The sequence below is a fragment of the Pleurodeles waltl genome, chromosome 8 (genome assembly GCF_031143425.1).
Source record: "Pleurodeles waltl isolate 20211129_DDA chromosome 8, aPleWal1.hap1.20221129, whole genome shotgun sequence".
Taxonomy (NCBI): domain Eukaryota; kingdom Metazoa; phylum Chordata; class Amphibia; order Caudata; family Salamandridae; genus Pleurodeles; species Pleurodeles waltl.
Genome location: NC_090447.1, coordinates 506780707 through 506808362, shown reverse-complemented (window position 1 = coordinate 506808362; position 27656 = coordinate 506780707). Strand labels below are relative to the sequence as shown.

The 27656-nt window shown below is 41.8% G+C and overlaps 1 protein-coding gene across 1 annotated transcript in view; it reads right to left on the bottom strand.

The window, feature by feature from the left end:
* Positions 1-27656, bottom strand: part of SLC5A7 (solute carrier family 5 member 7) — a 326704-nt gene that overhangs the window by 145611 nt on the left and 153437 nt on the right. The window contains exon 5 of the mRNA XM_069204469.1: positions 16028-16176. Within this exon, the coding sequence (XP_069060570.1) occupies positions 16028-16176 (149 nt within the window). The remainder of the gene's footprint in view (positions 1-16027; positions 16177-27656) is intronic.

Here is a 27656-nt window from a genome sequence, read left to right as displayed (position 1 = left end):
ATAAGTCTTTAATACTTCTGTTCAGGTATTGTGGCATATGACATATGGTACTCTGGAAATGCTTGGAGTGATCCATCAAGTAAGAAATGCCTTACATGAAGTGGAATTCTAAATCTATCAAAGGAAAATGCTCAAACCAACATCTCTGCCTGGAAACTCTTAAATGGCCTACAAAGTCATTTAACAGGGCAGAGACAGTCTGAATTCCCCTGATGTACCTCTTTCCAGATATTTATGCATGTTTTCCATGAAAGGAATGGTTCAAAACATAAACACTACAACAAACAATACTAAAATTTACTATTCAATTTTATGACATTGTTCATTACATGCAAAAAGAACAGATGATGGCTGGAATGCCGAACAATGCAAACAGTCACCCCCAGTCACAAAGATCTGAGTTTAATCCATTGTTTTTTTTGGTCACCACGCCACCCCAGTTTGGACCCATCCATATGCAAATCAGTCCTAACCCTATTCCTCATGGGAACAGTCAACCCCAAACTGCCAAGCCAGGTCCTCCCTCGACTGGAAACAAGCATCCCAGGACCAGTTTCAGGTTATCACCCTTCATCAGCTAGACTAGCTTGAATCGGGGGCGCAGTGAGCAAAGGGCCCGCATATGTGCATACCCTTCCCACTTGGGGCAACAAATACAAAAAGAACAGATGATAGACAGAATGCCGAACAATGCATGTTTTAAATACAAAACATTTTATTTTTCTTATTTGGTTTCTATGATTTCTTTGTTGAGCCTTGAGGTCTATGCGTTTTGATCCAATGTAAGCTTTGATGGGATTTTGTTAGGACTGGTGAATTGATCACATTTGGTGAAGTAAGAACACAAAAATTTCTTCTAAATATTTTAGTTCATGTTGGATGCATCAGGCACATGTTACATATGCAGTTTGTAGTCTAATTTGATAGATTGGTCAGCAGAAAGTAGACTTATCTGTGTGCGTGCTTGTGACATGAGACTCAAATCGCCTGATATGTAAAGGGCCAGATTTACGAACATTTTGTGCAATGTTTGCACCACGTTTGTGGCGCATATATGAGGAAAATGCTAGTAGATGTTTACAAAGCCATGCCAAGGGTGATTTGGGCCGTCTTGTTTGGCTTTGTTAAGAATGTAACGTAATGCATTCTGCAGCACACGTAAAAAGAGGAAAATGCCCCGAGAGATTGTTGATGTGCAGGAAGGTGTTCCTTCCTACACAAAACAATTCTCCTTGTAATGCAGGCACCCTTGCACCACTGTACAAGGGTGCCTGCATTGGTGCTAGGTTGCCTGCAGTGTGCCAGCGCTATGAGAGAGAAGAAGTAGGCCATATCTTATTAGATAGGGCACATTTCTGCTCTCTCCCTTTCACGCAACGCATCGCAGCAAGTTGCCTTGCTACACTGCGTTGTGTGAAAGGTTAGTAAATCTGTCCCAAAGTCTTTTTGGGGTTGTAAACCCTGTGATTCACAAAGTCTCAGGGTTCGCAACTGTGTAATGGCTTTTTTATATGTATGAAACCCATTTTACCAGTCAGAACAGTATTTCCCTCTCTCAAAAAGAGTTTACTAACTCACATAGAACTGCAATTAAGAAGGAATGTGAAAGGGGCCTTTTTTCCTAACTGCGATTCATTAATGTATATATCAATGATTTGACTGCATTTGTATTTTTCCAAAAGAAGAAGGCATTCCAAAAGATGCGAATGGTTTAGCCATCCTAATGGGGAGCAGGCATTAGCCCCTTATCCACTGCCTGCTACAATTGATGTTTTCACAAATGGGAAACTTTTTTAAAGGAGCTGTAGTTTGTTTATGGGATACCGGTTGCTTTAAAACATTTTGTGAGTGCAAATGCAAATGCAGGGATTGTGTCCTGCAGTTCCTTGTATGCTATCATCTTCTTGCTTGTTGTTAGTCGCAGAGGGGTCAAAAAAAGAAATATGCCAACATTCATTAATCAGTTTGTTTTTTGATCCCTTGAAGCTGGCTATTTGGCCTTTTAGCAAATTGTTTGCATAGCAAATTCACAAACAGGTCGTAAATAGTCAGTGTGCAATTTCCTACCAACATTTGTGATCTGTCTCTTTGGACATCAGTTCAAAAATTTGCGGGTACTATGGGAAAAGACAGACATTTGATACACACAAACCCTTTCCTGGATTGAACTGCGGCTGTGGTGGTGAGCTGAGACACCACTCAGGAGCTTCCACTCTTCCCGGTGCCGTGAGAGAGAAAATTAATTTACCCGTAGATGTTTATGAGCTTCATTTGTTAGCGAAAAATGATTATTTTGTTAGGCGATCCATGTTTTTGGGGCAATCGGCCAGAGGTTGTGGTCGTGGGTGATCACTTGGCATCACTCCGGACATGTGAGTGGCACGATTGACTGAGAACATTGAAGAGCCAGACTGCTATGGCAGGAAAACAGTCCATGCACCGTCGGAGTCCATGTACTTTCTTTCAAGGATTTCACCTCGGAGCCCTCACTAGAATGTAATGTGGGGCAAAGCCCTGCATCTCGTTTACTATTTATGGCCGGGTAAAATAGCTGTCCTTCCTAAGTATGTTTCTTCTTTCTCGTCATATATTGGTAAGTTATTACGTGATAAAGTCTAGGACATTCACAGTGGCTTTGCCAGGTTTTAAAAGGTGTCCACTCATTATGGTCCATTAAGTCCTAAGGAAGGGGATGAGGTTTTGCCCCACCACACCACTTAGAAGAATCCATTTTCACTATTACAAATGATACTGGTCACCAGAAAAACTGTGAAATGCAAGACACCATTAATCTTCATGCCTTTGAATTGCTTTTGTCTCAACGTTTTCTGGAGAACTATAAGTGTCATTATCTTCAACATCACAGACAGTGGGCTTAAGGTAAGTGACTTCATTCTTATATTTGTTACATCCAGTTATCCATTTATAGTGCATGTCTGCCCTCTTGTGAAAAAAATTAGCTGTTTTACGTGATGCTAATAACCATCCAAAAAATCTCTAGGCTTTGGAATAAACAAACACCACCCGACAATATTGACTGGTGGAGGGCTTTATACTAGATGTATATATCATGCCAATACAAGTTCAGGCAAGAAAATTTACTGCATCAATGGTAACCATATGTTAACCTGCTTGAGTTCATTTCAAGAGTTCATTTGATATCCAGACACTAGGAAAACTGAATTTCCTCTTATCTTCCCACAGTCAGAGGGGCAAATGGTCAAAAAATAGAATCTCTTACCTAAAGTTGATGGGAATATTCCTAAGAACTGTAACTAGAACAAATTCTGGGGCATATTTATACTCTGTTTGCGCCGAATTTGCGTCGTTTTTTTCGACGCAAATTCGACGCAAAACTAACTCCATATTTATACTTTGGCGTTAGATGCGTCTAGCGCCAAAGTTCATGGAGTTAGCGTCATTTTTTTGCGTGAACACCTTCCTTGCGTTAATGATATGCAAGGTAGGCGTTCCCGTCTTAAAAAATGACTCCGATGCATATGCGTCGTATTTATACTCCCGGGCAAAAATGACGCCCGGGAGTGGGCGGGTCTAAACAACCCGCATTAGCGCCGGATTTTAACGCCTGGGTCAGGGCAGGCGTTAAGGGACCTGTGGGCTCAGTATGAGCCCAGAGGTGCCCTCCCCTGCCCCCAGGGACACCCCCTGCCACCCTTGCCCACCCCAGGAGGACACCCAAGGATGGAGGGACCCACCCCAGGGACATTAAGGTAAGTTCAGGTAAGTATTTTTTTTTTAAAAAATGTGTGGCATAGGGGGGCCTGATTTGTGCCCCCCTACATGCCACTATGCCCAATGACCATGCCCAAGGGACAGAAGTCCCCTGGGCATGGCCATTGGGCAAGGGGGCATGACTCCTGTCTTTGCTAAGACAGGAGTCATTTCAATGGGGGTTGGGCGTTGTAAAAAAATGGCGCAAATCGGGTTGAGGCGATTTTTTTGCCTCAGCCTGACTTGCACCATTTGTGGACGCCCATACTCCATTTTCCCCCTACGCCGGCGCTGCCTGGTGTACGTCGTTTTTTTTAACGCACACCAGACAGCGCCGGCGGCTAACGCCGGCTAACGTCATTGAATAAATACGGCGCCCGCATGGCGCTTCAGAATGGCGTTAGCCGGCGCTAATTTTTTTGGCGCAAAACTGCGTTAGCGCAGTTTTGCGTCAAAAAGTATAAATATGGCCCTCTGTTTCTTACTTTCGACATAACATTGATTCATATATCAGAAACCTAACCAACGTACCCATCACTAACTGTCCCTACTATATTACATTAAGCTTTGGCTCCATAATCAAGATTACTTAGAGTTGGTGTAGATTCTAGATATCTCAAGACAAGAGGATTACTCAAAGCTTACCCCCCTATTTCAACAAAAAGCATTAGTAAATTCTGCTGCATTTCCCACCCCCAGCAACTGGATCTTTGATTACATCACCGACCCCATCCCAACCTAGTGCAGTATAAAACTACACATCTTGCATAAAAACTGTCAGGCAAACGACATCAAGTTACGTGCCTTAAAAATTATACATACTATGGAATAAATGAGAATACTTAAAATCCAATATTACAAATGCCCATTTCTTACACAAACTGCTAGCAATACCATCTGATAAACCAGACTAAAACTACGCCTTAATGGCATCTGTTTTTCAAATAAGCTATGTTGAAAACATTAAATATTAAAATCAATTATATATAATAGTAATATGTGCCTACGGATGCTATAGTTTGATGGATTTGTTTTTATCTGTGTTGATCTTTCCTGCTGAAATATACATCAGCTGTGCAGTACGGCAAACAACTAAGCCTCAGCTTGCTTGAAGCTTTTATCATTTTTTTAAAATAATGTTTTTCTTTCCATCTTTTTTCTTTCTTTCCTTCTTTCTCTTTTGTTCTTTGATTCTTTAGTTATTTTATTGATTCTTTCTTTGATTATTTGATCTTTGAGAGACTATTTGATTCTTTTTTAGCTGCTTTTGGGACTACTGCCTTGTTGATTCTTTGTTTGTTTCTGTGCTTACTTTATTCTTTTGCTGGCTTTTTCAATTCTTTTGTTCTTTGATTTGTTCTTTAATTCATTCATTTTCTCTTCCTTTGATGTTTTGGCTCTTCTATTCATTCTTCTATTCTTTCTTTTGTCCTGCTAATCTTTGATCTTTCTTTGATATTTTCTTCTTCTATTTCTGTTTTTCTTTGTTTCTTTCTATTTTTTTAATGACCTTTTTACTCATCTTCTTCTATCCTCAAACCCTCCTCTTTTTATCTATTCCATCCTTCATCTTATCAGTTCTCCCAAATTTTACATTCACAAATATGTGCTACAACATATTTAAACCCGCCACCCAATACTAGTTCCCTATGCCTTGTGTCAAATGAGATTTATTACAGTAACATATATTTTGAAACAGAGTGTGGGAGTAAGGTGCCTTGATTGCCCTTTTTACTTCCTCTAAGGTGTAGTTGATTATATCTCATCTGCAGAAAGATTGAAAGTATCTTAAAACATTTTAACTCTGTGGGTCAATTACTGTTATTTGCCACTGTTGTAAACACTCTTATTTTAAAAAAACACTTAACACAAAATGTTCAGTAGGCATCAGCCAGTTAGAAAGCCTCATCCCACCACTGGACACAATATTTTCCGACATACAATTATAGGTGTATAGAGAAGTCACATTCCAAGCTGGAGGGTCTGTGCTGTGAAACATCCTACAACCAGATATTTGGTAAGAAACTAAGTTGAAGATGGAAAAACATTTAAATCTGTCATTTTGTTTCGAGAGTGGGTCATATCCAGAGTTTTCAGTTAGTACTATAATTACTACGATTATTACTCGTTTATATGCCCGACTGGAGACAGCCTTAGTTGTTTCCCAGAGCGCTTATTGCAGCTTTTCTCAGACTATTTCTCAACCACCATCATACTATGTGCTATGTAATGCTTCATTCCACCCTCTATGGAGCACTTTCAATGCATTGATTGCAAGATGTTGATTTCAGGGGCAGCAACTACTCTAGACTATTTGGTGAAGACTACGCTCAAACTGAAGCCTCCGCTCCTGAAAATAATACATTGTGCTTGAAAAGCAAATACTTATGTGAAGTATGATGTTAAAAAGTATGAAGATGCACTTTAATATTTGTTAGTTATTTTCATACAAATGGCAACTGTTTGTTTACAGATTTATGTAGAAATGACCTAAAGTAAACATGTTTTATTATGTTGCTTGTATTGGCACCTTTCCCTTATGATTACACAGATTCATGCCATACTTATAGGAGCATGGGTTAGTTAAGGAAGTCCACAAAAGGTAAGGTGTTTGCCATTCTTGGAATGACAATGTTGGAAATGACTGTCTCTGCAGGGTCACCCCAAACTTCTTTTGCCTTATCCCTTCCATTTTTTGATGAATTTGATTTTCTCCGGCTTTAGAACTCTATGCACTTTACCACTGCTGATCAGTGCTAAAGTGCATGTGCTCTCTGGTTTGATTTGGTTTCTGATTTGATCAGTATATGCCTAATTGGCATATTTAATTTATGTATAAGTCCCTAAAAAAGTGCACTACATGTGCCATGGGCCTACAAATTAAATGCTACTATTGGGCCTTCAGCACTGCTTATGCTACCCTCTTAAGTAGCACTTTAAAACATTTCCCAGGCCTGCCATTGCAGCCTGAAAGCAGTGTCACACTGCCAAATCTACTTGGCATTTAAAACCCCTCGCCAAGCCTTAAACTTCCCTATTATCACATACAAGTCACCCCAAATATAGACGTAAGGTAGCCCATAGAGCAGCGTGCTATGCAATTAAAAGACATGTCATATACTTTCTTTTAGGTTTTTCATGTACTGGTAGTGGAAAACTCCCAAATGCATTTTTCACTACTGTGAGGCCTACCCCTCCGCTAGGATAGCATTGGGGTTTCCTTATTACATTAATAAGCTGTAATTCCTGATTGGGAAGGAGTAGATCTGTCATGTTTAGTACCTATGAAACTGTAATGCTAAATCCTCTTAAATGGTAAAGTCAGATGTATTGTTGCAATTTTGAAAATATCACTTTTAGAAAGTTAGTATTTTCCTGCTCTTATCTATGTGTGCCAGTAGCCTGTCTCCGATATACGTTTGGGGTGGGGTGACATCTTGACTTTGTGCATTTCCTCTAGACAGAAACATACAAAGGTGGCTTTGGTGTTACTGATGGGCCATCAGCATCCTGATGGACTGTCCTGGTCAGGATGGAAGGGAGGAGCTGAGCACAGCCTCACACTTACCTCTAAATAGGCTGTGTCCTGTCCCCACATAAAGGACTGCTTAACCCCCTATAATGGGTCTAGAGCCGGGACAGGAAGGGAGGACCTCTGTGTACTTCAGGGTCCTTCTTTGAAGTCTCCTCTACTTCAAAGGCACTACAGGGTATCAGAACTGGACTTCTGGCCCTACCAACTCAGAGTACCCACAAGTCCAAAAGTAGACTATCATGAAGAAAGACTGCTGTGCTGCTACTGGGATTGCTACTCTGCTGAACTGCTGCTCTGGAAGAACTGATTTGTTGCTGTGCTGACCTGCTGCCCTCCTTTCCTGAGTGAGAAGGACTGGACCCACATCACTTGAACTCAGAACCAGAGCACTCCATGAGCTTGCTGATTTGCCTCCTGTTCTTTTGAAGTCTCAGGGACACAAATGACTTCCAACTCATGACCTACAGCACCTGAACTCTGCCAATTCTGAATCTTGTCCTGCTAAGTGGTGCAAATCCAGTCCTGGGCCCTTGGAAGAGGGTATAAAGTGCTGCCCCAGTCCACAACCAATGCATCAACGCCATTGTGCCGCTCAGAAGTGGGGCATCTCCACTGATGCTGACTCATTGCCGCTGACGTGAGGATCTGGAACATCACTGACTGCATGGTTCATCATTCCCATTTCCAATGCATCTCCTACTTTGCGCAGCTCGGAGCCGACGCATCATCTCCATCTCAAAGATCGATAACGACGCTTCGCCTCCTCTGCTCCTCGCATCTTCTTCAATGTTGATGCAAACAAGGTACTGTTTCGGAGGGCCAAGGCTAGCCCCTGTATCTGACCAGCGCTACATCACAGACAGCCAGACTTTTCAGATTGAACCCTGTCCAGAGCAACCAGATAGCCCCAGGTGGCACTTTATGCTTTTAAGAACTTCAATTATGTTTATTCTCTAAAAATTCATGTGTCAAGTTCTACTTGTTGGATTTTTGTCATTTTGGCCTTGTTTTGTTTATTAAATTAAGCTCTGTTTTCCTAATGAGGTGCTGCATTGTTTTCTGTGGTGTATTCACTGTTTCACTGTTTGAAGTGGTGCACACATACTTTACACATTGCTTCTTAAGTTAAGCCTGACTGCTCAGTGCCAAGCTACCGGGGTGGGAGCACTGGTTGATTTAGGGTATGTTTGTGACATACCCTGAATGGGATTGTGGTTCCTGCTTCGATAAGGTGCATACCTTTGCCAACCAATAACCCACTTTTTAACAGACAAGTTCGTAACTTTGGGTGAAAGTGGTTTAACAATAGGGAAGTGCATTTCATTATATTTTGCTTTCAAGTGCTATTTCTTTGTATTCTGTCTCAGCCTTTATAAAGTAGAAACATACACCCTCCACAGGAGGTCTTTCAGCAGTGGTTCAAAGTTAGAGAACATTACAGCAAGAAGCATGGAACCAAAGCACAACATTTTAAAATTCTTTATTAAAAAATAAGATTTACTGTTTCTTTTTTTAATAACAAAAAGAAGGGGTTTTGCTCTTAATGGGTAAAGGAAGTAGTTCCATAATTTGACTCTTAAAAAACTGAAACAGTGATCACCTACGTAATCTTGCAGGAGTTCTAGGGTAAGAAAAATAATGAAGACAAAAAGTGGACAGCCCTTTAAGAAAAACAATGAGGAAGCCTCCCAGCCAGGAAAGAAGGAGAAGTATAATGGAAAGTTTTAAATATTGGACTTGCCAATTACAACAAGTATCTAATGTGAAATTGCTGCTAATGTAGCCTCCCAAACATTCCAAAATATGATTAGTCTTCGTAGGCCAAAGATAAGTTAAACTGCAGAGTTTTGAATGAGCGGAAGTCTGTTGACAACATTCGATGATAAACTTAAATATATAACATTTCAGAAATCTAATCAAGAGGACATGAGTGCATTCATAATCAGGGTTTATGAGACAAAGGCCCTGATTTAGAGTTTTCCGGATGGGGTTACTCCACCACAAACATGATGGATATCCCATCCGCCGTATTACGATTCCATTATTTCCTATGGACATCGTAAAACCACCAGCAGGCTATAGATCACGTTTGTGATGGAGTAAGCTCTCCGCCAAACTATAAATCAGGCCTAAAGACAAAAGAGGCATAAAGAGTGCAACAGGAGTAGATGGAAAAAAGTACTCACAAATGGAAAAAAATGAGTCTGTAAAGATAGATTAGAGTTGAACAAGATACTTAGATTTGTGTCTTAACTGACAGTCATAAGGTAAAAGTCAATAAAAGGAGGTCACAGACAGAATGTAAAATAGTAAGGAGTGTTGTCCATTAGGAAGATTTCAGATTTAAAATGACGGAGTTTTAGATTATTGAAATTCGTCCACCTGAAGTACAAACCACTAATAGTTTGCACTTCTGAAAAAAACACATCTCCTCCAGTATATTGAACAATACATGTGTGTCATCAGCATAGAAGTAAAATAAAAATCTATGTTCTTGTAGTAGATGAACCAAGAGGGACTTGTAGTTGTGCTGAGCCCTGGGGAACCCCACAGGTTTGTGTATGGGCCTTAGGTGAAAATTACCTAAGCTTGACCACTTGGGATCTGTTTGAAAAAATGGAAATACTTACTGGATGACTAAATTCTGGATATGGAGATCGTTCAATCTCCCTAGTAGTATGGTATGGTTGAAAATCAATATGCAAATTATAATGTGAATATTCACATTTATATTTGAAACTACGCCTTATGTGGTCTTCCTTGCTCACGGTAGACATTTTTGCCATTGTTTCATTCCATTATCAACAAAAGGAGATATTCATGGGTGTCTGCTCTGGTGATAACCCCTGGACTTCTGTTAGTAAAGGGCCAGTCACGTATGTCTCTGGGATCTCTAGAAATGGGCTATGGTATTGTATCCTGGTGAGGCAATAACATTTGTCTGAAACAGCCTGACACAGTAATAACTTGTGTTTGACATAAGAGAGATATCTCATAATAGCGGCCAGTACTTCACCTTTGAGAAAGACTCTTAAAGCACTTGTTTGTGACACAAAAATAACCTTTAGTAATGACTAGCATTACTGCACATTTTGAAAGACTTCTCGAGCTCTTGTTCTAGACTGACGAGGGACATCTAGCAAATGCTTGTGATACTGTACTTTTTTCAAAAGGATCTTGAAGCATGTGTGCCTAATGCAAGAGCAACATCTAGTAATGGAGTACATGTGGCAGCAAGCATTGGCAAAGCCAACTGATTTGGTTTCAGTGTGCTAGCACATGCAACACAGGCCTGAAGCTCCATATCAGCATTGAAAAATTGCATGTGTGTGTGTAGCTGTATGCATGTGGGGAGAGCAGGGTTATTGGTGCCTGCATGTTGTGTCTTTGTGTGCTTGCACTGAACAAGAATCAGAACTTTTGTATTGGTCAATGTTTGTTTTTCCATCTGCTATCACTACCAGATGTGTTGCCAAGTGTGCTCCACATTTATTTGAGTACTCATATATATAATTTGACTTTTAATTCCTGATTTATAGTTCTTATGCTGGATAAAATCCAGGCCTGGGCAAAATTTGAATTAAGGAGGAAAAATTAGAGTAATGTTTATAATTACGCATTACTCTTCTGATTAGAAATTAAAGAAATTAGGTGATTATGAAAGCTTGAGTAATTACAAGTAATTTGGGCACAAATCCTAACACAAGAGCACAGGAAGAACAAAATAAAAAAGAGTGAAGGGGAGATGGCTACTGTTTGTGTCTAATAGCATTTAGGGCCTGATTTATACTTTTTTAGCGCCGCATTTGTGTCATTTTTTGACGCAGACGCGGCACAAAAGTACAAAATTCAATTATATTTTGTACATTTGCGTTGCTTTTGTGTCAATAAATGACGCAAATGCAGCGCTAAAAAAGTATAAATCAGGCCCTTAGTGTTTTTTTCTTAATGCAAAATGCATCCTTGGGTTCATTTTACAGGCAATGATGCATTTTGCAGTTAAACATAGCACTTAATGCTTTTGACGTAATCATGCATAATTACAAGTTATTTTGCAGTAATTACGAGTAATTACACTAGAGAGAATTACGCCAGTCACACCCACCCTTAATAAAGTCCTCTGATTTCTTGATGAAGTGCTACACTTCTAAATGATTCCACCTAAGGAATTTCATGCATTATAAGGGCAGTGTTTTGAAATAAATTTCCTGAGGATTCGCCTCTGTAGTTTGCATTTCCACAGATAAAATACTTTTTTCCGACCACAAAAATGTACATCATGACCGTTAATATTTATTTAAATGTCTTCTTCACTGTACTAGTTTGGTAGACTTGTGCCAGTCATGTGATAACAATTACATTAGAATGATGTGACTATTTTGAAGCCTCATCATACTCATGTGCAGGTTGAACTGGTGCAGAGTGATATGTGATTATCCATGTACTTGTTAGAGGATCACTAGCATTTCCTGGAGCAACTGTTCCCTCATTAACCCTAAGAGACTGCAGAAGAAGTGCATGTAAGTGTTGCCTCATCAGAGTACAAGAAAGCCCCATGAGGGTTTAGACAATGTACATCCACATCGACAGATGAAGAGTTGAGGAATGGATATGAGTACCTGTCTTCAAGAGAGGAATGGTGTGTGACATTACATTGATGGAGCCTGACAATAAAGAGCACTCCCTCTGGACGGGCATGGCATAGGGGGTAATCTGTTGGAGGCAAGGTGGAGAGGTGATAGCGGTGGCACATTTGATGTCTGGGGGAGAGGAAATGTGTTTGGCTGCTTACCGGGCAGAGTCAGAGGAGGCACAGTGTACTGTGTTTCAAAGCCTAGATGAGAGGTGGGAAAGTTGGGAACAACATGTTGTGTGGTGCCAATTAGCTTCATTCCAGAGCATGCCCTAAAGACACCCTTTCTCATTTCTAAGTGGGCATATGTCCTCCTATTCATTCTGCGCCTCATACAGACAGGGAAGTTTATGATGCCATTGGCTTCCGCTAATGTTTCTCCAAAGTCTTTGGGCAGTCCATGAGCGAGCTGTAGCCAACAGAGGATTGTAGATTAGGGCTGGTCGGAATCCACCTCATAAACCAATTAAATGGATTGCCACGGTGTTGTGTTTTTTTTTTTTTTTTTTTATCAGACAAGAGTTTCCCCAACTTGTGATGCAGGTACCTAGAATTAGAATTACCTAATGCACTGTATTTTACATGTCTAGCAGAGGAGTTGAATTGTGTGTGTGTTTTGCATGTTTACATCTCTCTCTCTCTCTCTATATATATATATATATATATATATGTGCATGCCCATGTTTTTTGTCTTTTATTGTCTGGTTGTGTCTGCCTTTCCATGTGCCTACATCTGGGAGAAGTACCAGAACATATTATGAAAATAACTTTCATGCAGTGGCATGACAACTTTTACTGAAAACGACTAATTAAAAATGAAATGAAATATGGAAAATACTGAAAATGGAATGACAATGTTGAAATAGGTGTGACCATTTTCGTTGGCTAGTGTAGAAATTGGCCTAGCATTTTTTTTACATAAAAAGTGACAATGTGAAATTATCTTTTCATTGTGCAACCTTGCACCGCAGTGTTCTTGAGGCAATGTGAAACTTGGCCTCCTATACCTTTCCTAAAGATAAAAAGAAAAATCTTACCCTCTTTCGACACATCCCTCCTACCTTCTAAATATAATCCTTCTCCCCACAAAAACTGAAAACAATACCTGGCATCCTGCCACCCACCCCAAAATCCTCTGCATATACAATCACACCTCCCACGTAAAAAAAAGACCCGGCCTACTATCGCCTACGCACAACTCTATACATTACCCTCTGACATCAAAACGGAAACAATAGCTGGCCTCCTGCTAACCACATCACCATTCTCTGGGCCTTCCCTCCATCTTGCTGGCAAAACTAAGGCCCTCATTACAACCCTGGAGGTCTTGGACCGCCAGGGTTGTTGTGGCGGATTTCACCACCAGCAGGCTGGCGGTGAAATCCCTAGTATTACGACTGCGGCGAAAGCGCTGCGGTCGCACCACCGGGACCGGCAGTTTACCGCCACTTCAGTCCCGGCCAGGGGATTACGAGTCCAGTCGTGGTGCCCCGGGGGGCCCCTGCACTGCCCATGCCACCGGCATGGGCAGTGCAGGGGCTCCCTGACAAGGCCCCATGCAGCTTTTCACTGTCTGCTATGCAGGTTTCCACCCGCCGGCCCAGCGGGGATCTCAAAATGACTGCGGCGGGAGTGCGCCTGCATTGGCGGCCGCCCGGAGTCGCCCGCCAAGGTCGTAATGAGGGCCTAAGTCCTCTGTTCTCACTTGAGTGAGCCGGCACCAAACAGTGTTGCTTTTTAGGTGTGGTGCTAGCCAAGACCTTATGATTTTACTAAATCATAAATTATAGGTATAAGAAACGTATTGTTTAACGTTCTTTTTCACAGAATAACAGATTGCGTTCTTTTAAAACTGTTATGTTTTAAATTATCTCTTTTTTACTATGTATGAAACACACATACTGAAAGCTTAAATTTTATAGGAAGTGAATTCCTTAGTGGACTCTGCTCCAGAACACATTTTATCTCACCTCAGTTTCACCAATGCTGCTTGAATAAACTTTGACCAGATGGAAAACTGACCTTTACTGTGTTCAATCTACAACACTCATAACACTTTCTTTCTTTATTTCTTGGTACACTTATTCAGAAGAAAGGTGGAAGAGAATAAACACAAAATCTGACCTTTGAGGTTCTAATCGTTAAAGGCCCAGATTTACACAGGGCTTGCATTGCCTTTGCATCATGGAAGGTGACGCAAGGCAATGCAAGCCCTTTAGTGGGATTTACTAAGCCATTTAATGCCACCTTGTATGGATGTCTGTAACTTAGTAAATCCAGAGGAACACAAGGTAGCACAAATCATTGCCTTGTGTGACATTACATTGAGAAGGCACTCCGTGGGTGGAGCAAGAGCATTCTTATGTATCCATCCACCCATGGTTTAGACGCAATCCCAGATTTACAAAGGTTAGAAAACCTGAGATTGGTATGAAGACATACCATGCTGACACAGAGGCATAAGGAGGAGATATATCTTTATTTCTCCTGATTATTTTCTCTTTCTTTATGTTCTGCATTCTGCAGCACACATAGAAAGAGGAAGATGACTCTAAAGATTGTTTTTGTGCAGGAAAGTGTCCCTTCCTGCACAAACATAATCCTATCTGTCACCCAGACACCCTAGTGCAATGTTGCCTAGATTTGCACTAGGCAGCATTCAGTGCATCAATGCAGGCAGAGAGCAGAACTGCATTATATCTTAGGAGATACTGCACATTTCTGCTCTATCCCTGTCATGCCGCACAGCAAGTTCTCCTGCTGAATTACGCTGCATTATGTTTTCATAAATCTGCCCCAAAGGTTGCATGCTATGCCCCATTTCTTCCTGGAAAACCTGGGATATTGGGCATTTATGTTAGCGGGTGCATATTCACCGTAGGGTATTAGTATTTAACAGGCATAGTAAAATGCCTTCCCATGATTTATAAATCATAATTGTGAACAGATTGCTGTAACCCTTACATTGATTTGAACTCAGTAAAAGAATGTTGGACAGATGTACAAAACACTGGTCGCAAAGCTATTGGTTGTAAGTTACATTGAGTGTGGAATTTGACAAACTAACCTACGTACTGATAGGTCAGTCCACAAAATTTCAAGTCATAGTGGGTCACAAACCGACCTATCTCAGTACACCTCTCGACCACTGCATCCTCCCCAACAAACATCAAACTATTTTTAACATTCACATAGGGGACGAAGTTCGAAGTTAATATCTGCACTTTTGCAAATTGATTACCATAGCAACTTGGGTGTGGGTAACTTTTCAATTGTTGACAATCGCTATTTCAATACTAAACCATTCATACATATGGCTGTAAAGCTCTATTTGAAACGGGTGCATACAACAAGCACCTACTAAACACTTTTTCATAAAAAAGGTACAGATTTCTAAAATTGATTTAGCGCATTGCAAAAGGAATTTTTATGGCTGCAAACCCCGAATCGGAGTGTTTGCGACCACAAAAATGCTATGCACATCTGTCCCGTTTCATTGTATATTTGGTTGTGCCTTATGTTACCTGACATTATTACATATATTATTGATAATATACACACACCTATGATTTAATTGTTTCTTGAGATAACGTGGTGGTCAATGAACATGATGATGTTTTACTTTAAAAACATTTGCTGTGTCATTGATTTCACTTCGCTAAACAAAGTCATACAATCTTGGTACAATGTTGATTGTTTATTTATCATCCTTTTCTGACTAAAAACACATATATTACTAGCTTCAGCTCGGTTTTGAAATACCCCTTTTGTGAGCTGGCTTCTCCCCTGGATTTGTAGTCGCAGTAAATGCCCCTGGATGTTTTGTGGGAATGTGCGTTAGCTCGGCATGGGGTTTGCAGCAATTCGCCAACTTGTTACTTTCTGAAAAGGTTCTCAAAATTGGAATTTCATTCGGAAATGATATTTTTCTTTCATAACACTTCTAGATCATGAAAGCTGCAGTGCTATGTTCAGCCGCTACACATACCACCCAGAAAGAGCCTTGTCAGCTGACGTTGACTTCACCTTGTGAACGCATTCAACTTCCCTCCGCCCTCTCAAAGTCAGTGTATTCCCGTACAGCAGTGTAAAAAGACTCACACTCACATTGTGTATTTATTACTTACTAGTCCAAAGAAGATGCAGAAGAGCTGAACCACGTCTGTGTAAGCAACAGAGTAAAGGCCGCCCACGAGCGTGTACAAAGTAGCGATCAATGCAGAAACAATAACGGCCATAGTGATGTTGATGTCAACTATCACGCTGATTGTGGCCCCTAAGGAAGAAAAAATATTTTTATTGACGATAAAACGTGTTTGGATTTAAAAGTACTTCAAAGAACTTGTGAAAAACATATTTACTAAAAGTATTTCCAGTTAAAAGTCTACAATATTGTAATGTCATTGTATTTCTGCATGGCAATAGTGACAAATTAAGAACATTAGGGAATTAAATTATTTTCTAAAACACAGATCAAACTCTGCACAGACACTAACAGTGATTCCATTTTTGCTAACACTATAATCGATTCTCCCTTTTTGATTGTATTAATTTGTGTATAACAAAAAAACAGACGTAACATACACCGCCGTTAGATTCTCCATCTCTTCTCCTAACAAATCCGCTTAATATTCTAACATAAAATATATGGCCAGATCATGTAACCTGCACCAGTAACTGGCTCTGAACATTGATCATAGAGAAATTCTGCGCTGTTTTTGGTAAACTTTGCAGGTGTATAATTCAATTCTTCAATTGTAGCGCTCAATTTTGCTCTGATGCCAGTCCATTTTCATCCAATTTTTACACAATGATACCTGTATTAATTTGTTTTAGCACATATCTTTCAATGCAAATAAGTTTTTTCCACAAATGTCGTTTTGCCTTTACAGGTTGTTCAAGCTTGAACCCTAAAAGGAAAATCCCCATTTGGTGTACTTTTCTCGGAACAAAACTACCATCTAAAATGGGGAATCCGCAGCAGGTAGCAATTGCAATCAATATGAGACCACCCCTTACTGCACATTTATTGGCAAATGGCCTAACGGCCCATGGGGCTCCAGGCACATTTGTTGCTGACGCAGATGCGGCATGTAGAAAATAACTATTTTATTCTTGGGTCACTTTTCCAGCAGTTGATGGGAACACACATACATTTCATTATTATACACCTGCAAACGTACCTGGACAATACAGAGCATATGCATATTTAGAAATACCCTTATCATATAAAGAACAAAATAATTGGCTTGATGGCGCCCTACCCGATACGATTTTACCATTTAGGTTAGGTCCTCTAAGTAATGATGGTCCTACCTGCCCTTTATTGGCCACTTATACACCTCACCCTGCTGCAGCGAACCTCACAGTAGCTGAACTCCATTGTTTATATACCGATCTGACGGCAATATACAGACAATTAGTACAGTTTATAATGCAAACATTGAATACAAACCCAGCACGTGCTGCTCCAGCGCAACCACATGCAGTGGCGCCAGGTATTAGCCCTGCAACTGTACATTCGATCATTGGTAAAGTACCCACAAAACCAGAAGAAATTCCGTTTTGGTAAGCTAAAAAAATAAATGCACTGGAAGCAGTGTTTCCCCATACGGGACCTCAGGATAAACATAGAATTCTAACGATGTGCTTGCCATTTGGGATGGTCCCCACAGTAGATAACTGTAATACATGGGGCACAGAATTTTCTACGCTCTACACTGCCGCACACGGTAAACTGACACTTGCCAACTTACCGGAAGTGTTGAAACAAATTCAAGATGAATACGGGGCTGCCCCGGCCCTAGACTTGGTGATGCAATTAATGGGCAACTTTGCCACAGTATTCTCAATAATTTTAAGTAACCTTAAAGGGGAAGCAGTTGCACTAGCGGTGCACATGCAGCTCCGGGATGTTTTTCAACAGGATCAAGAACCCGAGCTGCCAAAGATTATCACAGAGACCTATTCTAGTGTTGGTTGAGCTACTCTAGGGGCCAGACCAACTAAACCACAATTTCAGGGCAAATCTAATAAAGATTTTTCCAAGCAAACTCCTGAGGGTAATAAGAAATGCTGGGATACAAAACAACAAACTCCTGAAAAAGAAAGGGGAGAATCTCCGCGTACAGAGACCCCACAGAATAGATATAATCTCCAAAATAGAGATAATATAAAAACGCCTGATAGATATCAATATACTGATACACGCCAATCTTGTTCCTTTCAGGACTCATCGGAAAAACGCAGTGAGAGAGTTAGGCGATCAGAGCGAAGAACAGAGTATGTGAAACCGAGACAGGAATCACAACTCTCAACAGAGGTTTCTGTTAAAAAGGAAGAGAAACCTCCCCAACAAAAACCCTAATTTAAAAAGCAAAAGGTGGCAGCAGCTGCAGTTCGACATGGCACTCAATAAGAGGGTCCTTTCGAAGAACAGGAAGTGGGCATTAGCGCTGCTAGACAGCACAGCAGAGGTCACAATAGTTCACCGGAGTCTTCAAGAGCATCTCGAGGTGAAAGCAACTGATGACTTTCTACAATTAGAAACTATAGACATGCGTGTCTCCATGCCTGATAGGGTGTATAAAGTAACGCTACAGTTAGAAGGAGACATTGAACGCACAATAGATGCAATCTTTTGGGATCACGTGTTAAATATATATGATGTTTAGTTGGCCGAACAAGATTGGCCACCTGAATTTGTCCATACCTGCCCATATGGGGAAGATGTGATTAAACATTCTTTCTCGCCCCTTGTTCCGGAGGAACTCGCTGAATCCTACGCCATTGAATGGGCATTGGTGCAGGCACCCGTGTTATATCGCAACCACGTAGGATGGGACTAAGAATCCCCCTACCATGTAATTCCTATTAAAAATCAACCCCCAACCTCAACCCCAATATCCAATAAAACATGATGCTAAAGCACCTTTGAGAGAAATTCTCACACAAGAGCATAATAGAACTCTGTGCCTCACCAATGAACAATCCGTTGTTCCCAGTAGCTAAACCTGACCATTCATACCAAATAGTCTTAGACAACAGACACTTAAACATACACGCACATACGCTATACAGAACTCACATATCACAGCACTCATGAACAACATAGTGCGCAAAAATACCAAACAACACTAGACATTTCCAATGTTTCTTTCTGCCAGAATATAGTGCCTGAAAGTAGAGACTTAACAAGTTTCAGCGCACTAGGCTCACAGACAAAATTCTGTCATTTACCCCATGGGTACAAGAACAGTCGAGGACTTTTTGCAGCTCATGTGACTACAATTTTGCATGACATTGACCCTGAAGCATTGTCCTTTGTAGATGATATCTATCTCACGGATGATGAATTGCTACAACATTTAAGATAGGTAGCCTGCATTGTTGTGAGATTTGCTGGATTTGGCTACAAATTCAATAAAAAAAAACCAAAAATAGTCTTCCTCAGCATCCTATTTCTGGGATATGATCTATGGAGTCAAGGAAAGAGCCTAGCGCCACAACTCTTAGAAAAATGCACACAATTACAGCCTCCAAACAAGATTAAAAAAACTCCAATCTTTATTGGGTTTCCTAACTTTTGGCAGAACTTACATTCCTGATTACGCAACACACATAAAACTTTATATGACTTAATACGTCCTGACTTTTCAAGTAAATTTTGGACAGTCAAACACACACGCATTCGTAGAGATCTGTAGACAGACATGCTTGCAGCACAACATCTACACACAAGGGACAATAAAACACACTTGGTCATCAGAGTAATTGCTGGTGCCATTGGTTTCACCTATGTAACTTTTAATGAGGGTAAGACCTTCCCAATTGCATACAAATCACACTTGTACTCAGCAACAGAACAACGCTTTGCTCCGAGTGAGAAAATTCTCACTGCTGTTCAGATGGCTGTCATTAAAGAAAGACCTCTAGCCCAGGGAAAACACATTATTGTAATTTCTTTCATCCCAGCCCTTGAGGCTGTCACAAAATCCAGCGTTCCTAAAGCTAAAGCATTACATCCACGTTGGATACAATGGGCCACGTCTTTGACAGCCACTGATGTAGACTACATTTTTGACCCAAAATTACAAACTCAAGAATTTTTGCAATATGAACTAGAATACCCAGTTCCAGCAAATAGACAGCCTATTGATCAATATCAAAGAGTCATGTATACCAATGGCTCTACACACCCTGCAATTGGCACAAAGCATCAATACTCCACTGCTTGCACAGTTGTAAGTGGCTATATGGAGGATAACAAATTTTGTCCCCAACATACATTCACGCAAATCCTAGGGGATTGCACAGGACAGCTAGCAGAGCTAAAGGCTCTGGTGATGGCACTGGAACATACGGATCCTGCACAGCTCACGCTGATTGTTTTTGATTCATACTATTGTGTCCAGTCCTTCAATGAATACTTGCATTACTGGCGCCAGAATGGGTTCAGAGATTCTAAAGGTAACACCATTAAACAAAGACTACTGTGGGGGAAAGTAGCGGATCTTAAGGAAACGCTACCAAATGTCCATGATGTACATACACTTGGACACCAGCGTGTTGGAATACACATCGCTGGGCATACACTGGCTGATGAAGCCGCAAAGTCAGCAGTCGTTACGGCCACTGTTGCTGCAGTAACCCGCTTAAGTGTGAAACTGGACGAAGACATATGGGCTGCCGTGAAATCTACGGCTGATGGTACGCCCTATCCAAAAGCATTTCCTGCTAAATATTCCTACAGAATGGGAGGCTGCCTAAATTTTAAGGTTAAGATGCCAGGCGTAGGGGTTCGAGAAACTCCCAACAAAGATATAAGACCAGAGTTGATTAAAGCAGTGCATGAGGGGGCAGCATCTGACCATGCTGGTGTGACGGCTACAATATCATTGCTACAAGCCTGTTTTTAGTAGTCAGGCCTATACAAAGAGCCCAAGCAGTATGTCCTTTGTTGTGACATCTGCCAACAAATTAAAGTCTCCACTTCTAAACGCCCACCGCAGACACCCGTCCTAATTTCCAACAAACCTTTACAGTGTGTGTACTAGGACCATTGGGGTCCCTTGACACCGGACAGTGAATACAAATACATCTTAGTCGCTGTTGACTCCTGCTCCAGATTTCTATGGGTGTGGCTACAACGCTCGGCTGACACTCGGACTGTTATTAAAGATTTGTGAGTCTTTATCAGTACATATGCTTTTGCGGCTTTCCACTCGGACCAGGGCCCTATTTTTGCCTCAAGGGCATTCAGGGACGCCATGGCTTTGTTGGGGGTCCAACTCCAGTAGTCATCTCCATTTCATCCCGGGGAGATTCAACCAGAGAACCACGACTGCATGCTGATCGCTGAATGCTGAATGCTTCGCTACAGCTCCTTATACAGACTTCAGACCTTTGCTCAGGTATGGGGGATGATGTCTTACCAGGGGAACCTGAAGGGCAGAATTAGAGCTTAACACGCTGTGCTCTATTATAGCCAAAGTAGGAATTAGTCTACTGGCTCTAGTGACAATATGGTAGCGTTATTCCTATGTTTCATGCTCTTTGTCACAATTTTAATCTTGTCTTGCTGTATCGTCCTGGTTATTGTAGTCCATGCTTTGCTATCTAAGATGCAGTTGCTTCATCAAAACCTTATTGAAACATATACTGCCTCTGTTTGTCATTGTGTATGTGAGACTAATGTAACTGAGAGAAACGGATGAGACCTGAGTGACCACGATTTCCCTGTTGAATTAATTGTGTTATGCGGTCCCCTGCCCAGTCGTCCCCACCTTGGGTGGAGATAAGGCTCTGCTAGTTAGCCGGAACAAAACCAAGATTGGAGCAACAGGTGTCACCTGTGGTGTGTCAGAATTAGTCTCCCACACCGCAAGCGATCCTGCTACTCAAAATCCAGTAGCCTCATTAGAATAATGAGAGCCTACGCGACAGGTGTTCCCTATTTAGCTGAGGAGGAAATTCTCAATACCACGGACGTCTCCGTATATAGTACTGAGGTGTCTATGTATATAATGAGACGTATACTCAGGAGGACCCGAAAATTAGAGCCTGACCAAACGTTTTGCCTTTACACTAACAACCTGTGCTGGAGTAAATGTAATTACAGAATTGATTAGGACAATGGCAAAATATCCATTGGCCAGTTCAAAATCGCTTGGCTCAAGTGTAATGTGCATATTTATGTGATCTGGGGCTTTGTCTCCGAATATCCAAAGAGAACAAATATTATGTTTACATTGTTTTTTTCATTTCAATTTTTTATTGTATAGATGTTTTCACTCATCATAATATAAAACAACACAAAAATTATCTCTTCATCCACTTACTTAATAAAAACATTTGTTAAAGTACAGTCAAAGATAAAGTTCTGCAATGAAAGAGGGACATGCACGAAGGTAAATGTACTTGAGAAGATCTACTCATGAGTAGATCTACACCTATGTGTAATTCTTCACTTTTTTGGTAGTCACCATTTCTGAGTGAAGATTTACACCTAGATGTAGACTTATAGGTCTCTACCACTCCAATGAGAGTTTAATTTGTATTACCTTGGATGAAATGTTTTAGATTGCAATGGAAATAGCAAATGTCACCTCTTTTGCGCCCAACACCTTCTGCAACTGGGCTTAGGGGCTTATTATGAGTTTGGAGGTCCCAACGCTGGACCGCCAAACTCGCAGGGGGGATGCCACCACCATGGCGGTGGCGTCCCCCCACCCTATTATAAGGTTTCTGCTGCCCTGAACCGACTAACTGGCGGAAATCTTGAAATAGAGTGTTTCCACCCAACTGACCAGTGGGTACAGTGCTATGAAATAGCACTTGGCTCCATTAAGGGCCAACTGCTATCTCATAGCATAGAGGGGACCGACCAGCACCTGGAATGCGCACTGTCTGCAAAGTAGACAGTGAGTATTCCGATGGTGCTGGGCAGGAGGGGCCCTCCACTTGTTCTCCGCCAGCCTTTTCATGTAGGGGAAACCGTGATTAAAAGGCTGGCGGAGAACAAGATTGTAATCAGCAGGGCGGGGCTGAGTTCAGCTTCGAACTGGCTGATTACAACCAGGACCACCAGCATTCCATCAGGATAATGGATCCTGGTGGCAACAGTGGTCTTTTGGCGGGTCCGCCCACCAAACCAACCGCCACAGCGAGGCTGCACCAACGCCTTCCCCAATATGGTTATATTTTAGTAGAAACAGGAAATGTCACCCATTTAGTGTCCAATGCCACCCCCCAATATTGTTAGATTGGAGTGGGAATAGTAAATGTCACCCTTTTAGTGTCCAGTGCCTCTCCCAAAATAAGTTAGATTGGAGTGGGAATAGTAGACGCCATTCCTTTGCTGTCCAACACTTTCCACAAAGTGGTTTATATGGGAGAGGGAATAGAAAATATCATCCTTTTAGTGTCCAACACCTTATTCAAATTGGCATACACTGGAGTGGGAATTGCAAATGTTACCCTTTAAATGTCCAACACCTTCCTTAAATTGGTATAGGTTGGAGTGCAAATAGCAAATGACACCATTTCAATGCCCAGTGTCTTCCCTAAATCAGTTTATATTGAAGAGGGAATTGCAAGTGTCACCGCTTTCCGGTCCAATGTCTTCCCCAAATTGGTTTAGATAGGCGTTGGAATAGTAGATGTCACTCCTTTAGTGTCCAACACCAATCCCAAATTGGTTGATATTGGAGAGGTAACAGTAGTTTTCACCTCTTTAGTGTTCAACGCCTTCTACAAATTGGTAGCAATAATATCATTAATCAAATTTTTACAGAATAAAGACCTTCAACACAATTTTAAAATATATATTTAAACTTAAGAATAAACGTGTAGATATATTGATACAGTAAACATTTGTAATGATTTTTTTGTTATGAAAGAATTTTTTAAAATAATATTTAAATACTATGGGCATCTTTACGAGGCTGGCGGTCTTGGGACCGCCAACCTCAAGGTGGCAGTCAGGACCGCAGTTCCTGTGGAGGTCCGACCACCACAGGAAGAACTTGGCAGTCAGACCACTAGGGTTTCACTGTCTCTGCCAGGATTGGTGATCCCGATGGGTTGATAGCAGGTGGAGGTCACAATCAGCCAGGGCAGAGCTGCATGCAGTGCCACCCTGCAGATTACAACCTTGTTCTCCGCCAGCCTCTTCATGGAGGTTTTAAGACCATGAAAAGGCTAGTGGAGAACTGGTGCAGGGGGACACGTGCGGGCCTGCAGTGTCCATGCACTTGAAATTATGTGTGTAGGGGTCCCCCTGCCCAGCACCCCCACAATGTTCACTGTCTGCTGTGAAGACAGTGAACATTGTGAGAGTGCTTGTGCACCCTGCAGGTGACAACATTGCTGTTGGCTTGATTTTAAGCCGTAGACAATGCTGCTGCCAGTTTCCCGTTGGACTGACGGGCAGAAACCTCGGTTTCTGCCCATCAGCCTAGTGGGAAACTCCTAATGGGTCCAGCAGGGAGGTAGCAAGTGTGGTGGCAACCTACCTGTTGGAAGTTCGACGGACAGGTCTTCCCATCCACCAAACACCAAATCAGGCCCTGTGGGATGTTGTACGTTTTTCACTTTTTTGCATTGTTTAACACTTTTCTTAACATTTCTTAAATTGTTTAGATACATATTTTCAACATCATTTTAACATGTTTTTTCAGTGTATACTAAGTAATTGTATTGATTTTATAATATTTAATTTACATTTTAAATTTTTTAAAAGTTTTTTGCAAAGTTTTTCCCATGTTTTAAATGGTTAACAATTGTTTACATTTTTTCATTCATTTATCTAACATTTTTACATTATTTCCCATTCATTCCTAGGGGGGGATAGTCTATTTTGTAGTCTCATGTAGCGGCCATTTTTCTTACCTCTACTTTCTATTCTGTAATCTATTTGTGTTATTTTTAGTTTGTTTTCTGGGCACCAGGTAGCAGTAAGGTGCTGCTGTTCCTCGGAACAGGTGAGTTATCTTTTAAAGGCTTTTTAAGGATTTTGAGAGTGGGGGGTAGAGAGAAAGGCTAGAAGTTATTTATTGTGTTGTTTGTGGAGTCTTTGTATATGTAGATGTATTAATGTTATTGTTTTTCACTAGTTTGTATTAATGCAGTTTTGCACTCTGTTTTAGTAATGTATTGTTATGCTTTATTAAATTGTGTTAGTTTACTTATATTTTGATGCTTAAGGGCCTCATTATGAGTTTGGCGGTCCCACCACATACTACAGTGTTCAAGCCGGGATGACTGGCGTGAACATTGCAATATGCATTCGCACCGGGATGCCCGGTGGGAACAGTTTTGGGACATAGACCAAAAACCTAACACTCCAGCACCCTCAGAATGAACATTGTCTGCAAAACAGACAGTGCATATTCCAAAGGTGCTGGGCAGGGTCCATCCCCTGTGGCCTCCGGCACTGTTTTTTCACCAGCCTTTTCATGGCGGGGTCCCCACCATGAAAAGGCTGGCGGAAAGTGGGGTTGCAATTAGCCAGGTGGCACCGAGTTCAGACTGCCATGGCTGATTACAAGCCTGACCACTGTCACCTCGATGGGATCTATGATCCTGGAGGGGATGGGAGTCTTCAGACGGGGCCACCCACCAAAGTCGTAATTTGGGCGGTCAGACCACCACAGCCGCAGCGATCCACCCTAAGTGTGATGTATTTTTGTTTTTAAATAATTTTATTAACAATTTGCTGTTATACAAATACAGAATGATTTGATGTGGCAGCTGGTGTTTCCCATGCAGCTCAGGGTGTTACATACTTTGGTTGAATATCACATACTTTCTTTTACCTTTACATCAATTTTAATTGCTTATGGTCTAATTCTGAAGCCTCGTGCATTTACTTGTGCGCCATATGAGAGCTATGCCATTGATCTGATTGTTGTACATCTAAAACAGTCTTTAACTAAAATTAAACAGGCTAATGGTGCGATGGAACTTGTATGGGCACGCGGTTCCATTGTCTGAAGTCAACCACTTCTCCATTACCCTTGGGAGCAGGGTTGGCACTCTTCATGCTATGCGTCCCTTTTTAATGCCAAGACGATAACTCCCTCAAATAATGCCCGTTTCCCTCTAACCCCACTCGGTCATTTCTGTGATCTTGGTCCGTGTATCCCATATCTGTCTTTGCTTCCCTTCTAGTGTCTTCTAGGTGCCAAACCCTGGATTCATCCTTCCCTACCCCAGGAGTTGTGTCATTGCCGACCTCTATCTTTGTCCTTTATTTTTATTTTTATGTCAGTCCCCCTGTAGTTGTGTCCATACCCCTCAGCATCCCCTCCCATTTTGTCAGTATCTCCTCCCATTCTGGAGCGATGGGGATCTGGCGGACTCCACGCTTCACCTCTCTCTTCAGTATCTGCAGTTCTGCTCTGGCCCACTTCTCTACTTCCCGTCTCCATTCTGTCAGTGATGGGCATCTGGGGGATTTCCACCCCAAGGTAATCAGTCTCCGGTATAAAACCAGAGCCAGGTCCAGAAAACGACCCCTCACCTTCCCACGTGGGAGTCCCGTTCTAAGACCCAATAGGCACACATTGGGGGATAGGGCCAAATCCCTTTCCAGCAGTCTAGAGGGGTCCGCCAACACACTGCCCCAGCCCTGTCGCATGTCGGGGCAGCTCCACACCATGTGTCGAAGTCTGCGTGCACGTCACTGCACCTGGGGCATGCCTGGGGACCCCCCGTATATTAAGGATAAGCGGTGTGGGGTGAGGTACGTTCTATGCGTGTAATTATATTGAGTATATCTCAGTCTTGTGTTTCTCGACACTTCCCTTGGGTACGCTAGCACTCTACTCCACTCTGAGTCTGTTATTTCATTTTCCAGGGATCTCTCCCACCTCTCCCGTAGGGATTGCATTGGGTCAAGGGCTCCTTCCTGTTGGGCTCGATACAGTCTTGTGATGCGGTGCGCATCATCTCCCAATGTTAGAAGGAGGTGTCATATCTGATGGGTGGTAGGCTCTGCATTGACTGTTTCCCAGTGTTCCCGTAGATTATGTGTTAACTTTTGGTACAGAAGGAATTGTCCCGAATGGATTCCCCTATCATTCACTAGATCAGAAAAGGGCCTCAACACCCCATCCCGGAATAAGTCACCTACAGTCTCTACTCCCGCCCTTTTCCAAATCATGAGCCCTGTACCCACCAAACCACCCTCCCTCAGATCTAGTATTAGGGCGGTCAGTGGCAAGGCCAGGGAATAAGGGGGTCCCTCCCTCACTTGTCTTGCACAACTCTTCCGGCAAAACATGGCTACTTTCGTCATCGGACTGTCCATTTGTCGTGCCACCTTCTTATTAATAAACTGCGCTATGACTCGATCTGTACCTTTATCTCCAACGGTAATCCATCTGTCCAGGTATCCATTACCAGCGAACCAACTGGCGACCCATTGCAGCTGGCACGACAGGTAATAGGCCTCAAAATCTGGAACACCCAGGCCTCCTGCTAAAGTTGGCCTACAAAGGGTTGGGAGTGCTGTACGTCTGCGGCCGTCATCCCAGATAAGCTCCATAAGTAGAGTATTTAACTCTCGAAACCACGCTGAAGGAATTGATAATGGTAAATTAGAAAAATAATAGAGGAGGCAGGGGAGCATGATCATTTTAGATAAAGAAATTCTGGCCATGATGGATAATTTTAATGAGCGCCAGAAACCGAGTCTCTTGGTATATTTGGATACCCAAATACTTAAAAGTGCGTGGAGCCCAAACTATGTCC